This window comes from Oncorhynchus kisutch, linkage group LG14, assembly GCF_002021735.2.
Source record: "Oncorhynchus kisutch isolate 150728-3 linkage group LG14, Okis_V2, whole genome shotgun sequence".
NCBI lineage: Eukaryota > Metazoa > Chordata > Actinopteri > Salmoniformes > Salmonidae > Oncorhynchus > Oncorhynchus kisutch.
Window position 1 is genome coordinate 34,342,195 of NC_034187.2, and position 17,835 is coordinate 34,360,029.

General features: G+C 46.3%; 1 protein-coding gene across 3 annotated transcripts in view; it reads left to right on the forward strand.

Annotated features, from left to right (window-relative positions):
* LOC109903923 (EARP-interacting protein homolog) overlaps positions 1-17,835 on the forward strand; it is an 87,361-nt gene that overhangs the window by 56,280 nt on the left and 13,246 nt on the right. For all 3 annotated transcript variants that reach the window (XM_031788290.1, XM_020500935.2, XM_020500936.2), the window contains one exon: positions 16,588-16,755. In XM_031788290.1, coding sequence (XP_031644150.1) covers positions 16,588-16,755 — 168 coding nt within the window. The remainder of the gene's footprint in view (positions 1-16,587; positions 16,756-17,835) is intronic.

Genomic DNA, 17,835 nt, shown 5'->3' on the forward strand with positions numbered 1-17,835 from the left:
AGGTGTATTTTGTGGCTTTTGGAGAATGCTTTCTAATGATCTAAAGTTGCACTGTTGCAACTGCCTGTAAACACACAGGCTTGTTCAAAGTGAATGATGGCAGGCCTGTGATGCAAATAAAGGCCTAATGTAGTTCTGATTGGCAATGACGCACCCGGTCTGCATAGACTCTGGTCCTGGACGAGACAGATGTTTTTATTCGATTTTATTTCCTGCAGTGTCTATTAATTATCCAAACGCACGACCGCTTTCCAACAATATATTGCTATAGAATCTTCCCAAATTCCTTAGTGTACGGAATATTCTTCCTGGGGATGTATATGAACAGATTTGAATAAGATTTCATGTTGCTAAAATGCTGTCAGCTGCAAGTGCAAGTGAAATAAATGTGTCAACACTTTACCTAGCAATCAACCTGCTTGCACCGATCCCTTGTAATTGTGAAACACAGACCCCTGCCCTTAATTTATTTAATTTATTCATCCAGTCATTCATTCCGATTACGGTAGCGCTTACTTTTTTTTACTGTATAATATAGTCAATTGTACAGTATTGTAATGTGTGTCATTACAAAGTACTTGCTTTGATACTGTATATATATTACAGTAGGTGTACTACCAGAAGTGATGGAACAAGACAGAATTGCTCTTCCTCCCGGGGAAGGTCTGCCAGCCCCAGTTTCGCCCTCCCAGAGTGCAAAGAACCATGGCGTGATCCTGGACAACGCCCTGTCATTCTCAGCAAACATCAAAGCAGTGAGCCTCTCCTGCAGGTTCATGCTCTACAACATCCGTAGAGTACAACCCTAGTACTTCACACAGGAAATGGCTCAGGTCCTAATCCAGGCACTTGTCCTCTCCCGTCTGGACTACTGCAATTAGCTGTTGGTTGGGCTCCTCACTTGTGCCATCAAACCCCTGCAACTATCCAGAACGCATTAGCCCACCTGGTTTTCAACCTTCCCAAGTTCTCTCATGTCACCCTGCTCCTCCACACACTCCCACTGGCTTCCAGTTGAAGCTTGCATCCACTACAACACCATGGTGCTTACCTATGGAATAGCAAGAGGAACTGCCCCTCCCCACCTTCAGGCTATGCTCAAACCCAACATTCCAACCCGAGCACTCCGTTCTGCCACCTCAGGTCTCTTGGCCCTCCCACCCCTATGGGAGGACAGCTGCCGCTCAGCCCTTTTCTGTCCTGGCACCCCAATGGTGGAATCAGCTTCCTCCTGAAGCTAGGACAGCAGAGTCCCTACCCATCTTCCCGAAAACATCTGAAACCCTACCTCTTCAAACAGCATCTTAAATTATCCTCCTCCTCCTCCTCACCTTGAACCCCCCCCCCCCCCCATTAAAAAAAACTCTAAAATAACACTTAACCAGCACTTAAGTACAAAGACAAAAAATACAAAGACAACTTTTTATTGTCTTTTATTAAGATCCTATATATAACATTTCTAAATCAGCACACATAGCCATAGCCAACACACCATATCTATTTTCCTTCCTCCATTAACCCTGTTTCCTTTCTTTATCCTATTTCTTTATAAATACTTCCTTCGTCCATGTTTCTTTATGCATCCATCCTTTCTTCCTTCATCCTCTGTCATTTCTTCTGTACTTCTTTATGTTCTAATTCAGCTAGAGTTGCCATTAACGTTGTGTTGCAACCGGAACTAATAGCCTAACAAATGAACAACTAAAAAAAAGTACAAAGACTTAACTTGATTGTCTTTATCAAGACATTGTCTAGATCAACTTTCAAAATCATCACAAATAGCCATAGCCAACACACCATCTATCTATTTTGCTTCCTCCATTAACCCATTAACCCTGTTTCGTTTATTTAACATATTTCTTAATTAATCCTCTATTCATCCTATCTGTTCTTACTTCTGTCTTTTCAACCTAATAAAAAGCTCCAAACATGTTTCCTGTGGTCATTTGCCAAGTCAAACAGCTGGCAGACTTTTTCCATGTCTATTTCATCCACTCTGTCCTGATGAATGTGACAGACTGCCTTCTTAGACCACTGAAACTCCTCTCGACTTCAGCAGAGGATGCAGGGACAAACATTAGTATGCAAACGAGGGCTTCTACCTGGTCAAAGGAGACCGGTGGACCTCAGGCAGCTGATTCCCGAGAACAGATGCAGCTTCTGTACTTGTTTTGTACTGGTATTGCATCTTGAACATGGCCAGCTGCACCTCAAGTGATCTCCTGTTCCTTTGGATACTGGTCCACCACTGCAGCATCCATCTCCCCAGAGAGAAGAACTTCCTCCAGCTTAGTCAGAGTTTCCAGGCCACCCTGTTTGAACCTCTCTGTTAGCTGCACATCAACTGTGTCAAGCACATTGAAGAGCTCAGCCCTGTAGAAATCCTCTGGGGATGTCGGTGAGTATGAAGCAGCATTTCCAGTGAAGCGCTTTGGTGGTTTACAGATGTGGGGCATCTGAATGGGCTGGATTTTGATCTTGGCAATCAACTCTGTTCCTCGCCTATAGATCTGTTGAAATTGGACCTCTGATCTCTTTGCCTTCAGGGTGGTCTTAACACAGTCCACTGCAGCGAGCATCCCAGCAAATGTCTCTATTCACATTTGTAAGTTGCGAATGAGGCACTCCAACTCTTCCATTACCTCAGCTGCTGCAAGGAGTCCTAGGACTGTGGTCCCCTTCTCAAATCTCTCAGCAATCCCCTTGCTGTTGTTGCTGTGTCTGATGAATCAGATGTGCTCATTTCCTCCAAGCTGAACAGCACAGACTCGTACTGACCTAGCAAAGAGCTCAGTGCTGGAGTCCTAACAGTCCACTTTGTTGGACACAAGGGCTTTAGGCTTGTGAATGACCCACACTCAGATGTAGCTATTTCCTTAAATGTTGTTTTGTATTTGCCTGACTGGTTGTGCAGGCAGCCCAGCTTGTGGAGCCACTTCAGGCCATTACATATCACAGTGGAAGATAAGCAGGCAGCCTGGGTGACTAGATTGACACTGTGAGGGCCACAATGCACATACAGAGCATACAGGGCCACAATGCACATACAGAGTGTTCCTTTGATTTTCCCTGACATGTTCGCAGCGCTATCATACATTTGCACACTCAGACCTGAAAGAGGCAAATTCAGGTGGAGTAGCACATCTGTGGCAACTTCTGCCAGGTTCACTTTAGTTGTAAGGGAGACTTCATAAAAACCTACAAAGTCCTCAACAGGCACTAGATCGTGAACCATGTAACAGAAACAGAATGACTCTTGTTCTACTCCCCCGACATCTTGTGTACCATCAATAAATATGGAGTACTGGAGCAGTGGTAGATGGTGGATTCTCTTTGTGATGTCTCTCACAATGCTGTTGGCCAATATGCTCAGGATTTTGTTTTGCATTTGTGAGCTTTGTATGATCCTGACTGAGTTTCAGCCATGTAGTGAGTACTGGACCATCTTCAGCTCTAACTTTCAGTAACTGGTACAGATTATATTCGGTAGCGTCATGGCCCCTGAGAACTGACACCTGACGTGCTAGAGGATGGACCGAACCTGCTACTTTCCTAAGGCAAGACCTTGCTTTGTTTAGCTATACAGCTCTTACTGTGGAAAGTTGGGTATCCACTGGCTTTGGTTGGTGACAGCGAGTGGTAACGGCAACCTTGTGTGCATGGCTGCATGCACGTGGTGAAAACTGGATTAAGGCACCGGATAAGTTTAGGAATCCAGAGTGCACAAATGCAGGATCTGCATTTTTTTGCAAGAGGGGATTTCTGGCTTTTAATCGCTTTTGTGCAATAAAAGCACAACACTCCTTCCACAGTGGGAACATAGAGGAGCCACTGGAATTATTTGTACCACCTATCCAGAAACCGAAGTGTCTTGTTTGACAGCTTCTGGTCTACCACTAGTTTTGGGTTTGGCTGATATGTTGTGACGTGGACATTGGGGTCTACTTCCTCAGCCTCTCCTGGGGAGTTTTTTTCTTCAAATTCCCATGGGGAGCCTACTGCCTCAACCTCTCCCTGAGAGCCTACTGCCTCAACCTCTCCCGGAGAGCCTACTGCCTCAACCTCTCCCGGAGAGCCTACTGCCTCAACCTCTCCCGGAGAGCCTACTGCCTCAACCTCTCCCGGAGAGCCTACTGCCTCAACCTCTCCCGGAGAGCCTACTGCCTCAACCTCTCCTGGAGAGCCTACTGCCTCAGCTCCTCCTGTGCTGACCTGCTGTTCAAATTCATGCTAATTTCATGCATTTTTTTTTACAGGTGTTACATAGAAAGAATGTAGTTATTTCATATAAATTACATCTGGATAGATAGTACAGATATGGTATACATTATATATCGGGTTTTTGTTGTCGTAATTATTATAGAACATGAACATAAACCCATCCGTCAGCTACTCTCATCCCAACAATCTCCGTAAACCCACCCGTCAGCTACTCTCATCCCAACAATCTCCGTAAACCCACCCGTCAGCTACTCTCATCCCAACAATCTCCGTAAACCCACCCGTCAGCTACTCTCATCGCAACAATCTCCGTAAACCCCCCCCTCAGCTACTCTCATCCCAACAATCTCCGTAAACCCACCCGTCAGCTACTCTCATCCCAACAATCTCAGTAAACCCACCCGTCAGCTACTCTCATCCCAACAATCTCCGTAAACCCACCCGTCAGCTACTCTCATCCCAACAATCTCCGTAAACCCACCCGTCAGCTACTCTCATCCCAACAATCTCTGTAAACCCACCCGTCAGCTACTCTCATCCCAACAATCTCCGTAAACCCACCCGTCAGCTACTCTCATCCCAACAATCTCCGTAAACCCACCCGTCAGCTACTCTCATCCCAACAATCTCCGTAAACCCGCCAGTCAGCTACTCTCATCCCAACAATCTCCGTAAACCCGCCCGTCAGCTACTCTCATCCCAACAATCTCCGTAAACCCGCCCGTCAGCTACTCTCATCCCAACAATCTCCGTAAACCCACCCGTCAGCTACTCTCATCCCAACAATCTCCGTAAACCCACCCGTCAGCTACTCTCATCCCAACAATCTCCGTAAACCCACCCGTCAGCTACTCTCATCCCAACAATCTCCGTAAACCCACCCGTCAGCTACTCTCATCCCAACAATCTCCGTAAACCCACCCGTCAGCTACTCTCATCCCAACAATCTCCGTAAACCCACCCGTCAGCTACTCTCATCCCAACAATCTCCGTAAACCCACCCGTCAGCTACTCTCATCCCAACAATCTCCGTAAACCCACCCGTCAGCTACTCTCATCCCAACAATCTCCGTAAACCCACCCGTCAGCTACTCTCATCCCAACAATCTCCGTAAACCCACCCGTCAGCTACTCTCATCCCAACAATCTCAGTAAACCCACCCGTCAGCTACTCTCATCCCAACAATCTCCGTAAACCCACCCGTCAGCTACTCTCATCCCAACAATCTCCGTAAACCCACCCGTCAGCTACTCTCATCCCAACAATCTCCGTAAACCCACCCGTCAGCTACTCTCATCCCAACAATCTCCGTAAACCCACCCGTCAGCTACTCTCATCCCAACAATCTCCGTAAACCCACCCGTCAGCTACTCTCATCCCAACAATCTCCGTAAACCCACCCGTCAGCTACTCTCATCCCAACAATCTCCGTAAACCCACCCGTCAGCTACTCTCATCCTAACAATCTCCGTAAACCCACCCGTCAGCTACTCTCATCCCAAAAATCTCCGTAAACCCACCCGTCAGCTACTCTCATCCCAACAATCTCCGTAAACCCACCCGTCAGCTACTCTCATCCCAACAATCTCCGTAAACCCACCCGTCAGCTCCTCTCATCCCAACAATCTCCGTAAACCCACCCGTCAGCTACTCTCATCCCAACAATCTCCGTAAACCCACCCGTCAGCTACTCTCATCCCAACAATCTCCGTAAACCCACCCGTCAGCTACTCTCATCCCAACAATCTCCGTAAACCCACCCGTCAGCTACTCTCATCCCAACAATCTCCGTAAACCCACCCGTCAGCTACTCTCATCCCAACAATCTCCGTAAACCCACCCGTCAGCTACTCTCATCCCAACAATCTCCGTAAACCCACCCGTCAGCTACTCTCATCCCAACAATCTCCGTAAACCCACCCGTCAGCTACTCTCATCGTAACAATCTCCGTAAACCCACCCGTCAGCTACTCTCATCCCAAAAATCTCCGTAAACCCACCCGTCAGCTACTCTCATCCCAACAATCTCCGTAAACCCACCCGTCAGCTACTCTCATCCTAACAATCTCCGTAAACCCACCCGTCAGCTACTCTCATCCCAAAAATCTCCGTAAACCCACCCGTCAGCTACTCTCATCCCAACAATCTCCGTAAACCCACCCGTCAGCTACTCTCATCCCAACAATCTCCGTAAACCCACCCGTCAGCTACTCTCATCCCAACAATCTCCGTAAACCCACCCGTCAGCTACTCTCATCCCAACAATCTCCGTAAACCCACCCGTCAGCTACTCTCATCCCAACAATCTCCGTAAACCCACCCGTCAGCTACTCTCATCCCAACAATCTCCGTAAACCCACCCGTCAGCTACTCTCATCCCAACAATCTCCGTAAACCCACCCGTCAGCTACTCTCATCCCAACAATCTCCGTAAACCCACCCGTCAGCTACTCTCATCCCAACAATCTCCGTAAACCCACCCGTCAGCTACTCTCATCCTAACAATCTCCGTAAACCCACCCGTCAGCTACTCTCATCCCAAAAATCTCCGTAAACCCACCCGTCAGCTACTCTCATCCCAACAATCTCCGTAAACCCACCCGTCAGCTACTCTCATCCCAACAATCTCAGTAAACCCACCCGTCAGCTACTCTCATCCCAACAATCTCAGTAAACCCACCCGTCAGCTACTCTCATCCCAACAATCTCCGTAAACCCACCCGTCAGCTACTCTCATCCCAACAATCTCCGTAAACCCACCCGTCAGCTACTCTCATCCCAACAATCTCCGTAAACCCACCCGTCAGCTACTCTCATCCCAACAATCTCCGTAAACCCACCCGTCAGCTACTCTCATCCCAACAATCTCCGTAAACCCACCCGTCAGCTACTCTCATCCTAACAATCTCCGTAAACCCACCCGTCAGCTACTCTCATCCCAAAAATCTCCGTAAACCCACCCGTCAGCTACTCTCATCCCAACAATCTCCGTAAACCCACCCGTCAGCTACTCTCATCCTAACAATCTCCGTAAACCCATCCGTCAGCTACTCTCATCCCAAAAATCTCCGTAAACCCACCCGTCAGCTACTCTCATCCCAACAATCTCCGTAAACCCACCCGTCAGCTACTCTCATCCCAACAATCTCCGTAAACCCACCCGTCAGCTACTCTCATCCCAACAATCTCCGTAAACCCACCCGTCAGCTACTCTCATCCCAACAATCTCCGTAAACCCACCCGTCAGCTACTCTCATCCCAACAATCTCCGTAAACCCACCCGTCAGCTACTCTCATCCCAACAATCTCCGTAAACCCACCCGTCAGCTACTCTCATCGCAACAATCTCCGTCAACCCACCCGTCAGCTACTCTCATCGCAACAATCTCCGTAAACCCACCCGTCAGCTACTCTCATCCCAACAATCTCCGTGAACCCACCTGTCAGCTACTCTCATCCCAACAATCTCCGTAAACCCACCCGTCAGCTACTCTCATCGCAACAATCTCCGTCAACCCACCCGTCAGCTACTCTCATCGCAACAATCTCCGTAAACCCACCCGTCAGCTACTCTCATCGCAACAATCTCCGTAAACCCACCCGTCAGCTACTCTCATCCCAACAATCTCCGTAAACCCACCCGTCAGCTACTCTCATCCCAACAATCTCCGTAAACCCACCCGTCAGCTACTCTCATCCCAACAATCTCCGTAAACCCACCCGTCAGCTACTCTCATCCCAACAATCTCCGTAAACCCACCCGTCAGCTACTCTCATCCCAACAATCTCCGTAAACCCACCCGTCAGCTACTCTCATCCCAACAATCTCCGTAAACCGCTCTTTTATGATTTCCATGTGACATATATTTGTTAACTGTGTTGTGATGTTTCACACACATTCTGAACCTTTCTAATAACTTTGTACATGCATCTAATAATTCAAATGGGTGGGTAAGGTTTCCACTACACCTTCACAAGTCTTCCCAAGTTATATTTTTTTTATTTTATTTATTTTACCTTTATTTAACCAGGTAGGCAAGTTGAGAACAAGTTCTCATTTACAATTGCGACCTGGCCAAGATAAAGCAAAGCAGTTCGACAGATAAAACGACACAGAGTTACACATGGAGTAAAGGTTCCACCTGGCCATGCTGCTGTTCCAGTTTCAACTGACCTGAGCCCTAGGACCATGCCCCAGGACTACCTGACATGATGACTCCTTGCTGTCCCCAGTCTACCTGGCCATGCTGCTGCTCCAGTTTCAACTTCCACCTGACTGTGCTGCTGCTCTAGTTTCAACTGTTCTGCCTTATTATTATTCGACCATGCTGGTCATTTATGAACATTGAACATCTTGACCATGTTCTGTTATAATCTCCACCCGGCACAGCCAGAAGAGGACTGGCCACCCCACATAGCCTGGTTCCTCTCTAGGTTTCTTCCTAGGTATTGGCCTTTCTAGGGAGTTTTTCCTAGCCACCGTGCTTCTACACCTGCATTGCTTGCTGTTTGGGGTTTTAGGCTGGGTTTCTGTACAGCACTTTGAGATATCAGCTGATGTACGAAGGGCTATATAAATAAATTTGATTTGATTTGATTTAAAAACAAACATACAGTCAATAATGCAGTATAAACAAGTCTATATACAAAGTGAGCAAATGAGGTGAGAAGGTGAGAAGGGAGGTAAAGGCAAAAGGTAGTTTTGCAATGGAAGAATGTGCAAAGTAGAAATAAAAATAATGGGGTGCAAAGGAGCAAAATAAATAAATAAATTAAAATTAAATACAGTTGGGAAAGAGGTAGTTGTTTGGGCTAAATTATAGGTGGGCTATGTACAGGTGCAGTAATCTGTGAGCTGCTCTGACAGTTGGTGCTTAAAGCTAGTGAGGGAGATAAGTGTTTCCAGTTTCAGAGATTTTTGTAGTTCGTTCCAGTCATTGGCAGCAGAGAACTGGAAGGAGAGGCGGCCAAAGAAATAATTGGTTTTGGGGGTGACTAGAGAGATATACCTGCTGGAGCGTGTGCTACAGGTGGGAGATGCTATGGTGACCAGCGAGCTGAGATAAGGGGGGACTTTACCTAGCAGGGTCTTGTAGATGACATGGAGCCAGTGGGTTTGGCGACGAGTATGAAGCGAGGGCCAGCCAACGAGAGCGTACAGGTCGCAATGGTGGGTAGTATATGGGGCTTTGGTGATAAAACGGATTGCACTGTGATAGACTGCATCCAATTTGTTGAGTAGGGTATTGGAGGCTATTTTGTAAATGACATCGCCAAAGTCGAGGATTGGTAGGATGGTCAGTTTTACAAGGGTATGTTTGGCAGCATGAGTGAAGGATGCTTTGTTGCGAAATAGGAAGCCAATTCTAGATTTAACTTTGGATTGGAGATGTTTGATATGGGTCTGGAAGGAGAGTTTACAGTCTAACCAGACACCTAAGTATTTGTAGTTGTCCACGTATTCTAAGTCAGAGCCGTCCAGAGTAGTGATGTTGAACAGGCGGGTAGGTGCAGGTAGCGATCGGTTGAAGAGCATGCATTTAGTTTTACTTGTATTTAAGAGCAATTGGAGGCCACGGAAGGAGAGTTGTATGGCATTGAAGCTTGCCTGGAGGGTTGTTAACACAGTGTCCAAAGAAGGGCCGGAAGTATACAGAATGGTGTCGTCTGCGTAGAGGTGGATCAGGGACTCACCAGCAGCAAGAGCGACCTCATTGATGTATACAGAGAAGAGAGTCGGTCCAAGAATTGAACCCTGTGGCACCCCCATAGAGACTGCCAGAGGTCCGGACAGCAGACCCTCCGATTTGACACACTGAACTCTATCAGAGAAGTAGTTGGTGAACCAGGCGAGGCAATCATTTGAGAAACCAAGAGTGTCGAGTCTGCCGATGAGGATATGGTGATTGACAGAGTCGAAAGCCTTGGCCAGATCAATGAATACGGCTGCACAGTAATGTTTCTTATCGATGGCGGTTAAGATATCGTTTAGGACCTTGAGCGTGGCTGAGGTGCACCCATGACCAGCTCTGAAACCAGATTGCATAGCAGAGAAGGTATGGTGAGATTCGAAATGGTCGGTAATCTGTTTGTTGACTTGGCTTTCGAAGACCTTAGAAAGGCACGGTAGGATAGATATAGGTCTGTAGCAGTTTGGGTCAAGAGTGTCCCCCCCTTTGAAGAGGGGGATGACTGCAGCTGCTTTCCAATCTTTGGGAATCTCAGACGACACGAAAGAGAGGTTGAACAGGCTAGTAATAGGGGTGGCAACAATTTCGGCAGATAATTTTAGAAAGAAAGGGTCCAGATTGTCTAGCCCGGCTGATTTGTAGGGGTCCAGATTTTGCAGCTCTTTCAGAACATCAGCTGAATGGATTTGGGAGAAGGAGAAATGGGGAAGGCTTGGGCGAGTTGCTGTTGGGGGTGCAGTGCTGTTGTCCGGGGTAGGAGTAGCCAGGTGGAAAGCATGGCCAGCCGTAGAAAAATGCTTATTGAAATTCTCAATTATGGTGGATTTATCAGTGGTGACAGTGTTTCCTATCTTCAGTGCAGTGGGCAGCTGGGAGGAGGTGTTCTTATTCTCCATGGACTTTACAGTGTCCCAGAACTTTTTTGAGTTAGTGTTGCAGGAAGCAAATTTCTGCTTGAAAAAGCTAGCCTTGGCTTTTCTAACTGCCTGTGTATAATGGTTTCTAGCTTCCCTGAACAGCTGCATATCACGGGGGCTGTTCGATGCTAATGCAGAACGCCATAGGATGTTTTTGTGTTGGTTAAGGGCAGTCAGGTCTGGGGAGAACCAAGGGCTATATCTGTTCCTGGTTCTAAATTTCTTGAATGGGGCATGTTTATTTAAGATGGTTAGGAAGGCATTTAAAAAAAATATCCAGGCATCCTCTACTGACGGGATGAGATCAATATCCTTCCAGGATACCCCGGCCAGGTCGATTAGAAAGGCCTGCTCGCAGAAGTGTTTCAGGGAGCGTTTTACAGTGATGAGTGGAGGTCGTTTGACCGCTGACCCATTACGGATGCAGGCAATGAGGCAGTGATCGCTGAGATCTTGGTTGAAGACAGCAGAGGTGTATTTAGAGGGGAAGTTGGTTAGGATGATATCTATGAGGGTGCCCTTGTTTAAGGCTTTGGGGAGGTACCTGGTAGGTTCATTGATAATTTGTGTGAGATTGAGGGCATCAAGTTTAGATTGTAGGATGGCTGGGGTGTTAAGCATGTTCCAGTTTAGGTCGCCTAGCAGCACGAAATCTGAAGATAGATGGGGGGCAATCAGTTCACATATGGTGTCCAGAGCACAGCTGGGGGCAGAGGGTGGTCTATAGCAGGCGGCAACGGTGAGAGACTTGTTTTTAGAGAGGTGGATTTTTAAAAGTAGAAGTTCAAATTGTTTGGGAACAGACCTGGATAGTAGGACAGAACTCTGCAGGCTATCTTTGCAGTAGATTGCAACACCGCCCCCTTTGGCAGTTCTATCTTGTCTGAAAATGTTGTAGTTTGGAATTAAAATGTCTGAATTTTTGGTGGTCTTCCTAAGCCAGGATTCAGACACAGCTAGAACATCTGGGTTGGCAGAGTGTGCTAAAGCAGTGAATAGAACAAACTTAGGGAGGAGGCTTCTAATGTTAACATGCATGAAACCAAGGCTATTACGGTTACAGAAGTCGTCAAAAGAGAGCGCCTGGGGAATAGGAGTGGAGCTAGGCACTGCAGGGCCTGGATTCACCTCTACATCGCCAGAGGAACATAGGAGGAGTAGAATAAGGGTACGGCTAAAAGCTATGAGAATTGGTCGTCTAGAACGTCTGGAACATAGAGTAAAAGGAGGTTTCTGGGGGCGATAAAATAGCATCAAGGTATAATGTACAGACAAATGTATGGTAGGATGTGAATACAGTGGAGGTAAACCTAGGTATTGAGTGATGAAGAGAGAGATATTGTCTCTAGAAACATCGTTGAAACCAGGAGATGTCATTGCATGTGTGGGTGGTGGAACTAATAGGTTGGATAAGGTATATTGAGCAGGACTAGAGGCTCTACAGTGAAATAAGCCAATAAACACTAACCAGAACAGCAATGGACAAGACATATTGACATTAAGGAGAGGCATGCTTAGTCGAGTGATCAAAAGGGTCCGGTGAGTGGAGAGGTTGGTTGGTGATTTAGACAGCTAGCCAGGGCATCGGTAGCAAGCTAGCATAGGATGGAGGTCTGTTGTTAGCCACCTCTTGCGTTCCGTCAGTAGATTAGTGGGGTTCCGTGTGGTAGAGGGGATTAATCCAAATCACACAACAACAACAAAAATAAAAACAATAGATATAGTTATAGAGGCCCAAGAAGAAAACATAATAATAATAATAAAAAATAAAAAATTGTCCGATTGTCTATTCAGATAGCAGCCGGTAAGACAGCTAACGGTTAGCAGGCCGCAGATGGGCGTTCAGGTAACGTCGCGACGGAGGAGCCAGCCGAATAACTCCTTCGGGTAGATAACGTCGGCAGTCCAGTTGTGAAGGCCCGGTGGGGCTCCGCGAAGGCAGTAAAACGGGTCCGGATAGGTGACTGCAGCCCAGGTGTGATTGATGGAACTCAGGAGTGATTGACGGAGCTTGCTAGCTCCGGAATAATTGATGTTTGCTCCGGAATCGACGAAGGCCGATAGTCACACGGATAGCAGCTAGCTAGCTGTGAGATCCGGGTATGAATGTCCAGAGAGCAGTCGAAATCCAGGGACATGGAGAGAAAAATTGGTCCGGTATGTTCCGTTCCGAGACGCGCTGCGCCGTACAGAACTGGCGATAGATTTTCGAGCTAAAGGATAGCTGATGACCACAAACCGTGGTTAGCTGAATACTAACGATTTGCCAGTAAAGGAGCTAACTAGCTTCTGAACTAGCTTCTGGATTAGCTTCTGGCTAGTTTCAGGCTAGCTTCTTGGAGTTTCTGGCTAGCTTCTTGGAGGATTACAGATCTGAGGTAAATAATACTTTTTTATAAATATACATTGGTGAGGCGGGTTGCAGGAGAGTGTTTTGAAGATGAGTTGATGGAAAATAAAAATAAAATGTATGTGAAAAAGTTGTAAATATATATACAGGACACGACAAGACGAGGACAAAAGACGTCTGAACTGCTATGCCACCTTGGATTAGTGTTTGTATACCTTACAATCAAGTGGTACTGTATGTTTGATTATCAGAAACTACTGAAAACACTAAGGAGAGTAGTTTTAATTCATGGATACTAATCATATTATTATATTCACCTCTGCTCCGTAAGAGACTTATCTTCCCTGGCTACCTGACCCTGCTGGGAGCCCTGTCATCATCTGGTCACCATACTCAGATGAGGCATGACAAATGATTACTGTCTGGTGTAGTGTCTGTGTGCCATAACAGTGAAGCCCACAACCCCCCAATATAAAGTACTTCAAATATAACCCATCTCAAAAGCATAGACTGCATTCTAGATGCAAGACTGACAGTCCATTTCACGCACATGATAGTTTTAAATATGGCCTAAACTGCATAATATTTGGGGTTATGATAGTGTAAGACAGTTGTGCTATGCTTGTGGGGCATTTATACATTGATTCTATTCTTTGATAATATAATGGTTCAGTAATTGTATTTAGGTGACATTTTGCAAGTACAAGTTATAGTGAATGGGTAGGGTAGCTACAATGGAAAAGGTAGTGCAATTCCATAATTGTTAATTGTATGTATTTTACCACTAGCCATTGAGGACCAACATGTCTACCATAACCACTCTCATTGCCACTTATGTACAGACCCCTGTCACCATCAGATCCTGCTAAGATGAGGCAGGCATGACAAAGAATTACCTTGGTGTACACATGAATATTATTCAAGCATAGAGTCAATGGTTCAATAGTTGAAATTGCAATTATTCCCAGATCCCAGACTGTGGCTTTAAACTTAAGCTTCTGTCGTGTAGCTACTGTAGACCTACCGATCAACTCAAGATGGAACTTTTGATATTGTTATAATATACTGTGAAATTCACCTGAGCTCCGTAAACTGGTCTTCCCTGGCTGTCTGACCCTGCAGGGACACCTGTCACCATCTGATCCTGCTAAGACATGATGAGCATAGTGTTGTGAACTGACTGAGCAGCTTGACAGTGAAGCCCGTAGAGCTGTTTATTACTATATCAGTGTGAAAAGTAGAGAATTAGCTAGGGAAACTGACAGATCAATAACATTACATTGCTGTACTGAATACTAAAATCTCACATTGCACTGAAAAAACATCAGAATATCGGTCTTCAATCATTTGGCCGCTGGTTTCGTCTTGTTTGATGCAGGTCCAGTGTGATTGAGGCAAAAATAATAATTTTGGCAAACTCTCGCATGCCGGTACATCAACTGGCGAAAGCTAGCCAAATTAATTTACTGTTGAAACGGGACAAAACAAAGGTTACAAAACAACATTTCCATACACACAACAGCTGTTAGATAGTGCTATAATAATAGCCACCTCATATCGCCATCTGACAGATGGCTAGAGCTGAACTGGCTAAATTCATTTGACTCATTTGAGAGGGGATGAAACATTAGCTAATATCAGTTAACTAAAGGGTAGCCAGTATCTGCACTGCTTGCTTTTACAACTCCGAGAAAGAGTGCAACACACACACACCGTCAGCAGCTACATCTGTTCCACTGTCCCTTGCCAGTTCTAAGCCAGCCTTTCAGAAGCGTTGCCTTCCCACAGCTTGTCCAAACGCTCTGTGGTGGTGTCCGGGCGGTCCTAAATCTAGCTGGCTTACACAGCCAGACAGCCTACCTGACCGCTCTGCTCTGAGGTGTCCGCATGGTCCTTACACACACCGATGACACTTCTTTTTGTATCACAGGGCAATGATAAAACCGGGGGTGACAAAAAATGCCATTTTAGAATGTGGGGGTCACATGACCCCTGCCCCGTCCCCAGTGAAAGTTTTGCCCTTGTGCACAAATATTAAATACAGAATTTTACTTGCCACAGAGCTGCCTGTAAATTACTGTCAAATTCATGGTAACCCCTTTACTGTGTGTGTGTGTGTGTGTGTGTTGTAGATTGTTCTGGCCCTCACTGACGTAAAGGAGGATGAGTTTCGATTTGGTTTCACTGTGTCCGCAGGCTTAGGCTAGGAAGGCATATAATCCTTAATACTTTGTGAGGAGGGTTCCAGCCAGGCTTTGCTCAGGATCCCCATTTCATATTTGCCGAGTGGAGTGGGGTGCTCAGAAGCATTCTGGAAGCACCGAAACTAACCCAATTTCCTGCTCCATTTCCCCCGTGCGTCCTATTCCATGGAGGACAGAGTTTACGACACAGCACAAACACACACACACACACACTGTCAAACCCCTGGCCAGAGGTCATGCCGAGGCAGTCAATGGTGAGCAGATTGTGTACTTGACAGCAAAGTGACTCCACACACTCAAGACATTTTAAAGTCACAAGATTAAAGAGTGTTGTAATTTTGTTTGGTTAGAGGAAGGAGCTGCTGCCAGTGTCTGGGCCCTCTGTGAAGTCCAAGTGTGGTGTCATCCAGTTTGCTGAGGTCCAGTGGCAGAATCTTACAAACCATATAGTCATAGAGCCATACAGACAGTCATCCTGATCTCATTGAATCCCTCAGGTTATTTTCTTTTCCCTCCCTTTTTAATGAGATTTTTAATTAGCATGTTATTTGTATAATGAGATCAGCAGGGTAGATGGTGTCTGGTGGATGAGAGAGGGGAGCAGAGAACATTGGGTCTAACGCTGTTTCAATAGACCGCCCTGGTTCCTCTTCAGTCATCACAGCAGGAGAGGGAGGGAAGATTATCGGAGGGGTGGAGTGGGGGAAAAGAGCGGATGAGAGGTAGGAATGACTGGGGAAGGGGAGGAGAGGACAGAAGAGGAGATGAGAGGAAGGGTACAGAGTCCTGTGGAGGAGTAGAGAAGAGAGTAGGTTTACAACATGAACATAATCTGAAGCAGAAAAGTCTCTCCTCTCTTCTTTGCTCTCTCATTTCTTTCCTCGTGCCTTAACACTGACCTCTCCCCACCCGGGACGAGCAGGATCAGGAAGCCAAGGCCGTGTGTGGTTGTGACTCCTGGCTTTATTACACGTCAGGCTTTTATAGGACAGGAAATACGGTCTGGCCTTCACCTAGTGTAGAGAACCACTACAGGCTTCTCTCCATGATTTATGTCATCAGGGTTGCTGTGGCGTTCACTCTCTCTTTCTCTCTCTCGCATCATTCCCCTTTTTTCTCACCCTTCTCCTCACCCTCTTCTGTCATCTCTCTCTCTCTCATTCCCCCTTTCCTCCCCCCTCATCCCTTTCACTCTCTTTTCCAGTCAGATCTACTGTATAGAGAATGCTCATGGGCAACTGGTTCGAGACCTTGACTTCAATCCCAACAAACAGTACTACCTGGCCAGCTGTGGGGACGACTGCAAGGTCAAATTTTGGGACGTGAGAAACATCAACGAGCCAGTCAAGAGCCTGGAGGAGCACTCTCACTGGTGGGCACCTGTCACACTTTAGACACACACACACACACACACACACACACACACACACACACACACACACACACACACACACACACACACACACACACACACACACACACACAGCAGATATACAGTTGACGTCAGAAGTTTACATACACCTTAGCCAAATACATTTAAACTCAATTTTTCACAATTCCTGACATTTAATCCTAGTAAAAATGTCCTGTCTTAGGTCAATTAGGATCACCACTTTATTTTAAGAATGTGATATGTCAGATTAATAGTGGAGAGATTTCATTATTTCATCACATTCCCAGTGTGTCAGAAGTTTACATGCTACCAAATACTAATTGAGTGTATTGCCTTTAAATTGTTTAATTTGGGTCAAACGTTTCGGGTAGCCTTCCACAAGCTTCCCACAATAAGTTTTGTCCCATTCCTCCTGACAGAGCTGGTGTAACCGAGTCAGGTTTGTTGGCCTCCTTGCTCGCACATGCTTTTTTAGTTCTTGAGGTCAGGGCTTTGTGATGGCCACTCCAATACCTTGACTTTGTTGTCCTTAAGCTATTTTGCCACATTTGGAAATTATGCTTGGGGTCGTTGTCCATTTGGAAGACCCATTTGCGACTAAGCTTTAGCTTCCTGACTGATGTCTTGAGATGTTGCTTCAATATATCCACATAATTTTCCTTTCTCATGTTGCCATCTATTTTGTGAAGTTCACCAGTCTCTCCTACAGCAAAGCACCCCACAACATGATGCTTCCACCCCGTGCTTCACGGTTGGGATGGTGTTCTTCGGCTTGCAAGCATCCCCCTTTTTCCTCCAAACATAACGATGGTCATTATGGCCAAACAGGTCTATTTTTGTTTCATCAGACCAGAGGACATTTCTCCAAAAAGTATGATCTTTGTCCCCATGTGCAGTTGCAAACCGTAGTCTGGCTTTTTTATGGCAGTTTTGGAGCAGTGGCTTCTTCCTTGCTGTGCATCCTTTCAGGTTGTCGTTATAGGACTTGTTTTACTGTGGCTATAGATACTTTTGTACCTGTTTCCTCCAGCATCTTCACAAGGTCCTTTGCTGTTGTTA